Raw genomic sequence first — 14,775 nt, 5'->3', positions numbered from 1 at the left:
GAAAAGGCAATTTGAAAGTAATTCTTTCTGTGTTCTGTTATGGTAGCTGTCACTTTATGTACACAAATGCAGCATATTCTTAATCTTTATGGTGTTTCTGTGGTGAATTTTATTTAGAAGTTCACAATCTCGAAAAAGGAACAGGCATGTAATGAAATTATTCTGTAGTTTGAGTCATTTTGGACTGGGAATAGAAAATGTGCACTCCAACTCTTTTTCATAAGATTTCATCTGAAAAAAAAACGACCCAAACCCCCTCCAAAAAAGTGTTACTTTGATGGTGTTTGGACTGGAGCTGGGAAGTTTACAGCAAGAACATCATGACTTGCCGCGAAGCTTCATGTTCTCTTCTGTCTTTGCTGCTTGTAAAAGAAAAAGTAATAGAAACTGAATTTTAGTCATTGACAACCACATTCCTGTTGGATTTGTATCACAGTACATAGCTGTGAATTGGTACAGATTTTTATCGTAAAAATGCACTAATTGTCACTGCAGAGGTACATTAGATTATTTGGACAGTTGTGTTAGCACAATGTTGTCTACGCTTCACAGATAAAAAAAACAGACTTTGTGCTATTTTTGCCCCAGTCACAATTTTTGTGGGTTGCTCTTGGTCTTTCTTTTTAATATGTGGAAGTTAGTTTCTGCTAGTCCCCAATGCTGCACAACAGCCCAGTTGTTAACTTTGTACTTCTGTGAATGTATTTTGGCATGAATAATGTGGCACAACTACTTTTAGAATGCTACAATGTCTACTGTCACATCTGCAGAAGCGTTTCCAGTCTTTTTCTATGCGAACGAGAAGTGCATTCTTGTAGTTTTAAATGCAAAACATTTCTCATGTTTTCTTGTCTCTTTAACAAAAAGTGCAGAAAATAGGGTTGGAGTTATTTTAGATTACTGGTCGTACTCATGGACTCGCTAGACACTAAGTAGCCCTAAAAAGAGCAGATTTTTTTCCCTTCTGCTGGAGGTTGCCCAGGGAGCCATCATTGACACGGGACATACTTATGCAAATACAGGTATGCATTGTGCATGTTTGGCGCACAAAGCCCTGTGGATTTTTGATGTGATTTTGATCACAAAACAGTCATTGCCTTCTAAATGATAGATGGTACATTTCATTAGAGATGAGTAGACATACGGAGAGGCCGAAAGTTGCTTTGAGAAAGGAAGATCTTATTTGCCTGTTAATGTGTTTTGTATACTTGAGTTTACATACATTTCTTAAAATAACACCTCAAAACTTTGATAGAACGAACTGTTCAGGTTGAAATTTGCCATGAATTCTGTCTGCTTTAGAATGGTTTTTTTGGGGACCAGACAGGGAGCGTCTGACTGGTTGTGAGAATGATGCTCAAGGAAAATAGGTTATCTTGCCTGCAGTGACCATTGTGTTGATTAAACTAAAGTATCTCCATCCTTTGAATCAGAGATTCCAAGTTTGGAAAATCTTTCCTTGCTTTGCGTCTCTGCTGAAATCTGATAGAGCGACTGGGGCTTGACTGCAGAAGGGACGAGAGCTTGCCTGTGTGCCGGGGAGCTGCCGCCGGCCGGCAGGGTCAGGTCTGAGCAGGACTTCCCCAGAGCTGTTCTTCCTGCGCGGCTGCCGAGCACTGGCACGGGGAATAATAGGGGTGGCTCAGCCCTGAATTTGCTTTCTGCTGGCACTTAATCAGCGAGGAGGAGGAAGAGAAGTGCGCCTAAGCAGAACGCAGAAAGGCAAGGGGAGAAGGAGACCTGCTTGGCTGAGCAGGGACCTTCTGAAAAGGCTCAGGTGGAAGAAGGGAGTTTACAATAGGTGGAAGAAGGGGCTGACTGCTTGGGAGGAATACAAGAATGCTGTCAGGGTATGCAGGGAGGAAACAAGGAAAGCCAAGGCAGCCTTGGAATTGAACCTGGCGAGGGATGTCAAGGCCAACAGGAAGGGTTTCTTTAAGTATATAGGAGACAAAAGGAAAACTAGGGAAAATGTGGGCCCGTTGTTGAATGAGACAGGTGCTGTGGTGACGGATGATGCAGAGAAGGCGGAGTTGCTAAATGCCTTCTTTGCTTCTGTCTTCACTGTTCGGGCCAGTCCTTGTGAGACCCCAACTTTGCAGGTAACAGAGAAAGTCTGGGGGAAACAAGACTATCCCTTGGTTGACAAGGAGCACGTTAAAGATCAGTTAGATAAATTGGATATACATAAATCCATGGGGCCTGATGGGATGCACCCTCGGGTGCTGAGGGAGCTGGGGGAAGTCATTTAGGGGAGGCTCAGCCCTGAATTTGGTTTCTCTAGATGATCTCCAGAGGTCCCTTCCAACCCTAACAATTCTGTGAATTCTGTGAATTCTGTGAAGCAGCAGAGGGGAGAGCAAAGCAATTGCCTACAGATTGGCTTTTTTTTTTCCTGTTTCCTTCAGGTTTCAGAATTGCCAGATACACATCCCTTTGTAATAAAGGAAGCTGTTCTCCCTTTATCGTTCCTCAGTGCTTGGAAAAGTTGGAATAGAATCATAGAATTGCTGAGGTTGGAAGGGACCTTTAAGATCATCAAGTCCAACCATTAACCTACCCTGACAAAAACACCTCTAAACCATATCCCCAGGTACCACATCTACCCTTTTTTTAAACACCTCCAGGGATGGCGAATCCACCCCTTCCCTGGGCAGCCTGTGCCAATGTTTAATAACCCCTTCAGTGAATAAATGTTTCCTAATATCCAATCTAAACCTCCCCTGACATAACTTCAACCCATTTCCTCTCGTCCTGTCACTTGTCACCAGGGAGAAGAGGTCAGCCCCCACCTCTCTACCCCCTCCTTTCAGGGAGTTGTAGAGAGTGATAAGGTCTCCCCTCAGCCTCCTCTTCTCCAGGCTAAACACCCCCAGTTCCCTCAGTTGTTCCTCATAAGGCTTGAATACTTACAGTAAATGAAAGACCGCCTGAGAAAGTAAAACGTTAGCCTGAAGACTTACATTTTAACCTGGGCTGTGTTGGGTAGATAATAAATCATAATCATGCTTGCCACCTAGCTCCATCCTCTTGTCCTTCCAAATCCTATTTTGTCCTTAGTTGAAATTGGCATTTGAGGAGAAAACAATAAATGCATACTTCGCCCTAAACCAGCATATAATTAAAAAGTTCATCACCATAAGGCGATGCCAGAAATACCATTTTTAGATGGTACTTGTTCTGCCAGAATTTGTGTGCGCTCTGGAAAGAGGCTGTTCTATTTTCCCTTTCCTTAGTTTAAAGCTGTAAAATGGGGATGATAAAAGCTCACCTCACAAGGTGATGTTTGAGATGTTTTCGGAGACTGTATTCAGCACAACCGTATGAAATGTGTATGAAGTAATTAAAAGTACTGTGTTCTCTATTGGGTATATAAAGACTGAATGAGGAAGGTTAAAAAGAAAAAAAAAAAAGAGTAGCACCAGTCACTTCACTGAAGGAGGAAATTTTACTGAAAAAATAGAATACAATCACATAACTGAAGATTATATAATGTTGTGAGCTAGAGTGAAATCTCATTAGGTGCCTGGTTTTATAAACCTTATGGTTTTTTTAAGTGGATATGAATCTAGTGTATTAATACTGTCAACAGACTTATTGTCAAAAAGAGAAACATCTGTATCCTGGTATTAGGCTTGGGGATCTCCGAGTCAGAACGAAGCAAGGCAGAAAGAGGATTATAAAAAAGACAATTAAAGGCTTTTGCCGTCATTGATGAGAGAAGCTAGAAAATATATTTCAAATTCAAACCACGTGTTGTAATGTGTGTGTGGATTTCTGTTTGCTGCTTCTAGTCAGTTTGCTGCAGAAGGGACCGAGGCTGCCAGAGCTTCACTTTGAAGAAAACCATTGTGTTTCTGTTATATTTTAGAAATTGTTGTCTGCATCCTACTGTGTTAGTATTTGTAACAAAATTTCGCGATGTACATCTATATTCTAAATTTCAGTAAGCATTACTGGAGTGGGGTGTGTACGTACACGCGTGCGGGCTGGGTCACAGCACGCTGGGGATGGGCGTCGGGACCTCTGTGGTATTCTCGTACGTCTCAGTAACACCTGTGAAGCATTTCCTGATGCCGTTGTCACAAGTACGTTCTATGAAAGCAGGATTTATTATAATTAAGTGATTAAAGTTCACATTCACTTAGTTATAAAATGTTTAGCTTTCCTGACTAGCAATACCTGGAATTTAATAATCTTAAATGAAGACATGTCGTCTGTGAGTCTTCGTAGGAGGCAGTAACAGAAATGTGTAGGAAGCCCTGCTATTGTTAACCCCCAGCTATAGATTTTAAATCTGGAACAAGGTACAGCTTGTTCATTATTGTTGTTTTCAAATTTCTAAGGAATCCATTCTCTGGTATTTTTACTGTTTGATCAGTGGAGAGTTTGTTCCGCGGGAGCTTACACCGTCCCTTCGCCATGCTAGCAAAGGACTATTAGTAGGGAAAAATGGATTGAGAGTTGGGAAATAGGAGTGTTAGGAGAGTTGAAGTAAACAGTTCTGTTCATGTAATAACATTTGTGACTATTACAAAGGGGAGGAAACACTAGCCAATAAACCTGCTGTAGGTTGATGAGTCTCGTGGCTGGAGTGGCTAGTATCTCCTCTTTCCTACCTGGTCTCCCAAGCCGTGGGATGCTGCTTCTACTTGGAGGGATCACAGAGAAAGAAGAGCTTATCTTTTCCTTGTGCTTTCCTTTTTGAATTTGTGCTTTCTTCAGAAATGGAATATTGCAGTCATTGTAATATCAATGATGCTAAGAGAGAGAATTTTCCAGGCATGTTTCATGCTGATATTAAATTTGCCACAGAGGCTATTCATTGTGATTACATGGTTAAAATTTCTGTATGTTGCACAGAAGAGTTACTTCTGATTTAAGTATATTTAAACCAACAGAAGGATGCAGTATATTTTATAATGATGTATCAAGGGGGGAGGGAAGGTGGACGCTTATAAAATTAGTATATTATACCTTAACATAATTTTTAAAAAAAAATAATAAATAAAATAGCAGAAAAGCTTAAGAAATGCAGGAACAATAGTGTATTCCTCAGCTTAGGTTTGGAGTCTGTTTAGAGTATCTGATAGCGTAGAAATAAGTGAAACATTTTGTAAACAGGATCTTTAACCGTGGGAAAATAATAGTATTGACACAGGTGAAATACAAAGAAGGATTAAAAAGATGGCAGTTGTTTATAAGGAAGATGAGTAAAAAGAGTAAATGTTAAAAATGTGTACGATTAGGTGGATTAAAAAAAATGAGATTGTAATCATCTGTTCTCCCTGTCATTATAATAAATGAATGCATAAAGAATTGAGGAAAACTAAGTGTGCATCAGTTTGTTAAAAAGAATGACCTCTTCATATACCACAGATTGGAGCTAAGTTGTGGTACTCGTGCCAGCAAAAATCATTATAGCTATGAACATAACCAAAATTGGAGAAAGGATGGGATGTCTTCAGTAAATGTATTCTTGTATTCCTTACTTCTTCTAACTGATTATAGTAGCAAAGAATGTAAGTGGTATTATCCTTTTGATTTTAGACTTAGCCCACTTTTGAACTGCTGACCTAGTGTTGAAGGCAGATTTATCATATCTGTGCATTACTGGTTTCAGATATCTTCCTCTGAGGCATCTTGTAGCGATCACAGCTGGATTAGATTAATCTTCAGAAGGGGAATTCCTGCAATTTGTAATTTCCCAAATGAGACCTCTGCCTAGAGGTTAGGTGAAAGTAACCTTTGCTTATATGGTAATGCCTTCTCATCTTAGCTGAGATAATGAGTAGAGTTGTACATTGTTGAATTAAACACGCTTTTAAGTAAGTATTTATATATTAAATAACTTAAATTTCTGTAAAAGGAAATACGCTCCAAAGTTAACAGAAGTAACCTATTAATTAAAAGGAAAACATCTTTTCTACTCTATTGAGAGACTATTCACAGGATATAGATGACGGGCAATGATGATCAAGTACATAGCATTATATTACATTTCTAAACCAGTCTGCTACTGGTCTATTTTTGTGTGAGAGATTACATACACTTTAAGGGAGCAGATGGTATTAACTGCTTTTCTTTAATGAAAATGTTCTAGTGATTTCTGCAAGTGGAGATGGAAGCTAATAAGCTCTGTTGTGTATGAAAAAGCAAAAAAACCTTGTGATTTTTTTTTTTGGTGTGTTCTTCAAGAGAAAGAGGTTTCTTTCTTTTCCACCGATAAGGTTCTGATGCTATTTATCTCTTTTCACTTAGTGTCACCAGCGATATAGTAGATACTACAAGAATCTGAAAGAAAACACCCTTAAGTTTTGAATGTGCAAGAGTGGATTCTGCCTGCACGTTTCAGTCCTACTTCGCAAGTGAAGTTTCAGTAAAATGCAGTTACCTTCAACTCCATGCAAGCCCTAGAGATAGAGAATGCTATATAACACTGTAAGAAGCCATCCATCTGCCTTGACTGCTAGTACTAGTGGCGTATTTTAGCTCATGGACCAGATTTCTCTATGTAAAAACACAGCAGTGCAATTTGAATTCCCAGGGCATGGCAAGCAGCAGGTACTGCTCCCCTCCCTTCTTCACTTTTCTTCCAGGAGGTCTTGATTTGCTTGATCTCCTAATCACTTAGAGAGCTGTGAGGAAGATAGTTCTTGAAGGAGACACTAAATCTTAACCCCAAGCCAGGCGGTGTCTATGCTTCCTTGCTCCAGCTCATAGGTGCTGTAGTTTCTACGGGCAGTGGGGGTGAGGAAGGCTGCATTGTTCTTGGTGACCTTGCCATCACTGGGATCCCATAGGGAGTGTTCTTCCAGTATGAGTGGCTCTGAAAGGAGTTAGATATTTTCCTCATTATTTGTGAGACTATACTTAGAGTAATAGTAGGATTCTTTCTGCTGTCAATTACTGGATAAATGATTTTTGTGCATCCAGAACTATATTTGTCGTCTATTGGAATTTACAAGGGTGGTCTACTAATGCCATTAATACCTTAATGCACAATAATGGCTGAGCAAATAAGAGAATATTATATTAGTGAAAGCAGCCCATATGTTATTCAAGAAACGTGGACAGTTTTATTTTAGGGAAACGAGGCATGTAGAAGAATATGATCCAGATCCAGAAAAGGTCTGGAGAACATAACTACAGTGGTACAGTTTTCTTGAGATTTTACAGTAAATTAAGGTCTGTGAAGGTATCGGGAAGTGTAATAGATATAGATACATTTTTATATATTTAGATGTAAAATATATCTGAAATATATATAAAATATATTAAATATATATCTGAAAAATGCTTTTATAGGTGTATATATAAAATTAATATATGTATATAGATGTGAAAAACACCTTCAAAAGATGTTCTTATGTGGTTATCCATGGTTATCTAAGGACAAGTTATTCTGCCGTGGTATGCTGTCTTACAGAACACTCTCAAATAATATTTTGCAGAACCAAACACTGAAAATTACTAAATAAAACTAATTTAGATTCTACCAAAGAACATGGTTTTGCTAGAGAGAGAAATCTCTAGAATATTTCATGTCTATCATCAGGATGCTTGAGATTTTCTGTTGTAAACACTGTAAGGAGATTTCTGAGAAGCGGCACAGAAAATCCTTCCCCAGAGGCTGATTCCATTTGTGTTCTTGACTTGATCTGATCCACTTCTCAAATGTTTAAGTTTGGTCAGTTTTCAAGTCTTTTTCTCCATGTTTCTGGAAGATGCCAAGTTCCCAGACAATAAAACTCAAATGGATGAATGAATTGCGTGAATACTGCATTTTCCTTCCACTTTCAGTGCCTTTACCATTTTTCTCAGACAAATAGAGTTTCTCTGAAGATTGCTTTTTGCATCAGATGTTATAGTCAGATTTTGATGTCAATACAGGATGCTAATCAGAGTGAAATCATCTGGGCTTGTAATGGCTGTTAAAATCCAAAGAATATCATTAAAATGTTTTACTGTGTATGTAAAACAGCTTAATTAAACTAATATATTCATAATTGGTGTATGTTTGCAGACATTTATGCCATGAGCAAACAAGAAAACTTGAAAAACTTCACTTTCGTGATGAGTTTGTTAATTTTAACGTATCTCATGTCAACATGCACTCTACCTATGTAGGCCAGTGTGGGGCTAGTAGGCTTCAGTTCACTCCCATTTTTTTTATATATATTTTATATTTTGGGTTGATTTTAACCTTTGTTTTCTATGAGTCTAAGGTTAGATTGCTAATATGGCTAAAACTAAACTCTAGTCAGTTGAGCTGCTCTTGTTAAATGTCTTCTACTGAAATTACACATGGTTAAAATTTACATTTTCTTATAAAGTAACTTTGTTTCATCTGTCATGCTTGAGCTCTTGTTTAAAAAAGGCAAAACATCTCTAGACTGAAGTGCACTTGAGAAGCTCATTTTTAGGACTGTTCAGTTCATTGCTTTTGACTAAACCACAAAACTTCTGATTATTGGAATAAATATTAGGAGGCGGGTTAAAATACACTCCTAACCAGGAGGGTTCGGCTTTATTTGGTGTTGATGAAAGAGAGCTGACTTTTTTTAATGTCAGCCTTTTTACATTCTTTTTAAACATTGCCACCGAGTGCTTCATTTCTTTAGAAGCATCCAGTCGGTGGTGCTTCTTCACCTGCTGTTGTTGGCCGCTCTTGCTGCAGGCCCGTTTACTGGTTAACGGAGGGGTGAAAGAGAGCACACCTCCCTCTCGTCGTGCCCAGCGGTGCTGTCTGGCCAGTGCTGGATGAAGACCCAGAGCAGTCTTCCAGTTGAAATCAGTCCCCTTCCTTTAACTGATGAGCTCTAGGAATAAATGTTAAGTAGGGCCCAGTTTTACTTTCTGCGGATGTGTGCGTACATCCCATATCCAAAAAATACTCTAACAGCTGGGTGTGAGGCTGGAGAGGACTGATACAGATAGATAAACCAGATAGATTTAATACTGTATGATCTTTCCTCGGTAATCTGTGAAAGAAGTTGTAATACTTAAAAAAAACAAAACAACCAACCAACCAAACCCCACAAAACCCCAACTGCTTTTGTATGAAAGAAAGCTACTGTTTTAGAAACACAGACCACAGATCTAGTTTCCCTGTGAATAAAGAAATTAATTAAATAATTTGCAGTTGTACTGCTGCTGATTTCAGTCTGTCTTTGTTCTTCATTTTTGGCGCTATGTAATGAAGCTAAAATCACTTTGCTTTTCAAAAACCTTTAAAAGCCTTAGAGACCAGTGAATGTTTCCCTATATTTTTTTACAGTCCTGTTCATTACTGTAGGAAACAAATACATAAGCAGAAATCAGCCAGCAAGTCTATACTTTCTGAGGACCCCGGGGGACTCCATGTGCTTTAAAAATGTATGAGACTTTGTCCACTGAGTCATTGCTAACTGCTAGAGGTCACATGTTTTGACATTGTTCCTGAAAGTTTTGCCTTTAAACCCAGTGGTCTCTTGATTTGGTGTTGATGCACACTTTCTTCTTGAGTATGGGGAAAAAAGGTAGAAAGCAATAACAATGATTATGAGGTCCATCTTGATCTCGATAACAGACATTAAACTCCCAATCTTGCCAAATGTAGAAGTCCAAAACTGGTGACAAGATTTCATGTTACATTGCTGATAGGTTTGCATTTTCCAAGTGATCCTGATCTGTAAACTGTGTTTTCCCAAATAAGTGTTTATTTTCTATGAAATAGGAAACTATATGAAAATTAGAATTAAAATCCTATCTGTGTGGAAGACTCGTGTGAGAAAATTAGCTTCATAAGAAAAAAATCATCTTTTTGAATAATTAAATGCTCTGGTCCTACAAATGTAAGGTTAGATACATAATAAAGCAGGTCCTGTCATTGGGTTTGTCACGAGCTTTACGTTAATCACATACCTAAGTGATTAATTAGTTGGGGCCGAAATAGTAACCTAACATGTAGAGGCCTTTCCTGCCTTTGTTTTGTGTATTTCATCAATTTTAGCAATATTCAATGTGTTTTAGTTTAGCTTTACTAGCCCTGTGCACTAGAGATCTCTGTAGGTAATTCATTACAAAGGCTTGGCATATACTGCATAGCTAAGAGAATTTTAAACGGTCTGTTATTTTCAAACTTAAAATAATTCCCCTAGCTTTTAAATTATTTAACTTTTTTTTTTTTTTTAAATTGCCCTCTAGGAACAAACTTCACCCTTGCAGAACTGGGAATCTGTGAGCCTTCTCCCCATCGAAGTGGCTACTGCTCAGACATAGGAATACTCCATCAAGGCTATTCCTTGAGCACTGGCTCCGATGCTGACTCAGACACGGAGGGAGGAATGTCTCCGGAGCATGCCATCCGCCTGTGGGGAAGAGGCATCAAGTCCAGGCGAAGTTCCGGTCTGTCAAGTCGTGAAAACTCAGCGCTCACGCTTACCGACTCCGACAATGAGAATAAGTCAGACGAGGAAAATGGTAGGCCTTTTTCTTCCATATATTCTTAATGCACGTGCATGAGAATGTGGTCATACTTAAAAACACATGAGTATTCTTTTAAAGGTGAATTTTTCAATTTTCTTTCTCAGTTTGACTAAAGCTGCTTTTTAATGTTGGGGGGGGTGGGGGTGGTTAACATCAATATCAGGAAATTCTATTACATGTATATCATATAATATGATAAAGTGTTTTGTCTTACAATTTACTTTCCACACAGTAATCTTTCACAGAAATTTGTGCTTAGAGTACATTAATTTAAACTTAACGATGTGAAGCAGAAAAAAAATTTAAGAGAAATGGTTTCTCATATGTGATTTTTATACGCAGCTTGAAGTAATATTAATAATCTGCAATATGCTAGTAGCAGTAACAATGGTGCTAATTTGTAACAATGAGATTTAATTTTGTGTGCTTTTTCACGGTTTTGAAGTTGTAAAAAGATAAAATTAATTTTCTGCTTGCTTATTGGTAAGTATTGGGGGGCTTTTGGAAAGGAAACCTATGCATCAGAGTGAGGCAAAGCACTGCTGTTTAGTTTGATAAGTTCATAGAAATGAGACTTTAGACAGTGCAACAATCATTTGTGACAAAACACCTAGATGTTGGTTGATTCTCAACGTAAAAGGCATTAAGCCCGCTGTCCTTTCAAATGCGTCTCACCCAGATTCATGTTCTTCATACGTATCAGCTAAAAATGTTTACCTGGGGAATTTTCTGTACTCACAGATTTTTAAATCAAATTACAGAGAAAAAATAGTAAAACTGGATTTGCGGGAATTTTTCCTCCATCCTTATAGGGTGATGAAGGTGCAAACTCAACTTAGGTAAAATAGGATCTGAAGGGTTTGATACCTGTCGTTCTGAGGTGAAGAGGAATCTCCCTAACATTGTACAGAGCAAGTATCCCGGCAGCTGATACCAGCTAATGAAACCAGCTCTCTGCTATGCATATTACTTGTGATAAAATGAAATTTGTTACATTTTTATTGGCTTTAGATGTTTATTTTAGGCTCCTCCCCATGCCTGCTGACAGTTGGCTCGGTCTCAGCAAAGCCATTGGGCCAGGCGCGAGCAGCACAAACAACTGCTTGTCAAAGCAGACAAGGCGAAACTGAATTACAGTTTTTGTATTGATAGGAAAAAGTTCAGAAAAGTGCAGTTGATTATGTTTGTAGCAGCAGGATTTTTTTGTTAATTTAAATTGAATCTTCAACCAAACCATCCTCTCCATTGGCATAGCAGGATAACATTTCTTTATCAAAACCACAGAGGAAATGCATATTTACTAATAATGGTGCATACAAGGAAGCCAGTATTTTAAAAAGAATCAGTGACTCATTAATTGAGTCTTCCTTTTCTTTTTTCTGTTTAATAATGCCATTTGGAGAAAATATGACAACTTCCATTGAGTTTAGTATAGTTTTGATAAGGCTACTGTGCATAATTTCAAATAAAAAAACCTACTAGTGATGAAGTTCTGGCATTATGGAATGATTGAGATTCATTTCTGTAGCATGAATTCACTTCTCTGGTGGTGATCTCCATTTCAGTGGAAGCACTGTGCCACTCCTTTTGTCGGAGAACATTTAATCTCGGGGCCTGCTTTCCTACATACTGTCGCAGATATTGATGGAAGAATGAGTGTGTTTGCTTGCATTTTGTTTTCCTCCTTATGATAAGTGAATTATTAGGTACTCGGAAATACAGTGCAGTGAATCCGTTGTGAGTAGGTAATTTTTCTAACAATTATGTTAGTAAGAGAAAGAAGGACATGATCAAACAGCATGCAAGAAACAAACCAGTATGTGGAATTCATTTTTACTTGGAAAGGTTTTTGTGATAAGGGTTTCTGTATGTTCAGTTGTTTATAAAAAATAAAATAAAATACACAAGTATGAAGCAACTACTATATACACAGAGGTGTTAACTTCAGTGAACTTCTTGGTTTTACTCTCTCACAAATCCTGGTTAGCTCAAAAATCAATGCCTCTTCACATCACTGATTTTATGAAGTTTTGGGATGCATTATCATATAGATTGACAGTTGCCCCACTGGTTCACCACCACAGTGTGGACACTTACGAAACCATCATTAATTTCTCACGCCTGTGCCCAGCAGTGGTTTCCTACATAATAAACACTGTGTCCTTCAGAAGCAGATCAATAACCTGCTAGGTCTTCGTCTTGAAGAGGAAGTAACAAGAATCTATACTTCAAGAGAAATTTGCTCTCTGATATATGATTTCAGATTTGTGGGATACTGGCATAAAATAAGATATTTCTTGGTGTGAGATTTTATCCATTTATCCCTAGCAATGTTGGAGGGAACTCATGATGCATAGACTACTGAATTTATTTAAAGTACTGTTGCAGCTTTTTCCCCTGATACAGTTCAACTGTTGTGTTCAACTCCAAAAAATGATTTATTTTTTTTTTAATATTGAGATGCTGTCACAATTTATATTATTGCACTTAAAAAAAACCCTGGCAACAAACTATACCTCTCACTTTTCTTGTAATATTAAATCTATTTTGTCACTTTCAGTACATTTCTATGTAGCCCAGGGGAGGTTTAATTTCTAAAAATTGCTCTAACAATGTGATTTTGTTCCCATTCAAATCCATTCACAGAGCTTATGACCACTTTCAGCATTTCTAGATTCAGTATGATTTAATTTTGTCATAAATTAGAGTTCTGTGAGCCTTGAAATATTAACAGGTTTGAAATGCTTATAGATAAATTGAAATAATAGAAACTCATTTAAATTCCATGTTTTACTTGGTATACTAAAATTCTTCCTAACAAAACAGCTTATTGACAGTCCAGTTAGAAAAGCAACACTTTTATTTTCACAAGTCTGATTAGGCTTTAAATTCTTATCATATCTCGCAGCTTTTACTACTGTCTTGATCTGTCCATCTCTTCTTTAAACATGGCAGTGTGAATACATAACAGCAAATCTGTCACCAAGTTGTTATTCAACATGATATATTGAGTTGTGAGATTTAAGTAAATTAATCTTTTTGTCATATGCACAAATGTAAAAAGTCAGTTAGAAATACAGCTCACCGCTGATGTCATGTGCCAGATTTATAGAGAAAATTATTTGTGGCGATCCACAGGTACGGAGCATGGGGGATATACCAGAGAGCTCCTGAATGTTTACTCTTTGTTTCCTTTTATTAAATCCTGTAACTGTTTATTCCAAAACATCACGAAAAACTTCTCAAAAGTAGTGTTTGTCATCAGTTGTCATGTGTTCTTTCCTAAGCCTACAGTATTCCTCTTTCCAGAGTAAAGCTTAGGTGCTGATCGTGTTTAGGTAGTGACCTTGAAGCAAGTACTCTTCCAGGGATTTTTTTTTTCTTTAAAGTAGAACAGTTGTTTTGTTTTTTTTTTTAAGTTGAGTTGAAAATTATGTTCTTCTCAAAAATATAAAATGTGTTGTAAAATAAAGGAACTTTTGATTTAAAAATTCATGAAAGCCTAATGGTCATAATTAAGGAGGATTGATGTACAGAATGCTTTTGCAACAGATCTGCAATCTTCTCTTTTCCTGGCTTCACTCTTATTGAATGACCAGTTACAGGCTATTAGAGAGGCGATTAAACTCAGCCCACATTAGACAGGTGAGAGTGAAAAGCTGAGCAAACCAGTAATACATAAGAGAAAACATAATCCTAGGTAGAAGAAAGGAAATTGGAAAAATAGCATGTAAACTCAGAGCAGATCTCAGTAATATTTCAGAGTGCTGAAATGAGCTAATAGACCCAAAGAGAATCCACAAAGAGGGCTTTCTGTTTGATCTGAATTTAGATTGCGTTAGTTCTCCTGTTGTAAAAGAGAAAACATCTGGAATGGTGTTGGTGATTATTTTTTTATTTTTTTTTATTTGGTAGAAGGTTGTCACCCTGACACTTTTTGTATTAGCACCATTATTGTATATAATGGATAATATCACTGATAGAATGGGGAATAACATAAAATGTTTATCATAAGTTTTCTACTCTGATATTATAATATCAAACAAGACGTTTCTGTTTTGCATTTGTGTGTCTGAAAAGAAAAAAAAAGCGTGTCTTGGGGGAGGAGGAGAAGTTCCAGGACTGAAACGATGTTATTAAAATAATGTTAGACCAAAAAAGATGATCAAGGAATGCTCTTATCTTACTAGTAGAGACTCTGAGTTGAGCCGCAAGACAAGAATGAATGGGAAGAAATAAAGCAATTTCAAACTTCAGCAAAACAAGGGAAATAGTTCAAGGTTGTACCATGGTAGTCTGTGTGTA

The 14,775-nt window shown here is 37.6% G+C and overlaps 1 protein-coding gene across 2 annotated transcripts in view; it reads left to right on the top strand.

Annotated features, from left to right (window-relative positions):
* Positions 1–14,775, top strand: part of TENM2 (teneurin transmembrane protein 2) — a 543,058-nt gene that overhangs the window by 34,171 nt on the left and 494,112 nt on the right. For both annotated transcript variants that reach the window (XM_009890877.1, XM_009890878.1), the window contains exon 2: positions 10,189–10,464. In XM_009890877.1, coding sequence (XP_009889179.1) covers positions 10,189–10,464 — 276 coding nt within the window. The remainder of the gene's footprint in view (positions 1–10,188; positions 10,465–14,775) is intronic.

Source organism: Charadrius vociferus, unplaced genomic scaffold (genome assembly GCF_000708025.1).
Source record: "Charadrius vociferus isolate BGI_N301 unplaced genomic scaffold, ASM70802v2 scaffold108, whole genome shotgun sequence".
NCBI lineage: Eukaryota > Metazoa > Chordata > Aves > Charadriiformes > Charadriidae > Charadrius > Charadrius vociferus.
Note: the sequence above shows the minus strand (reverse complement) of the source record. Positions and strands in the feature narration are given on the sequence as shown.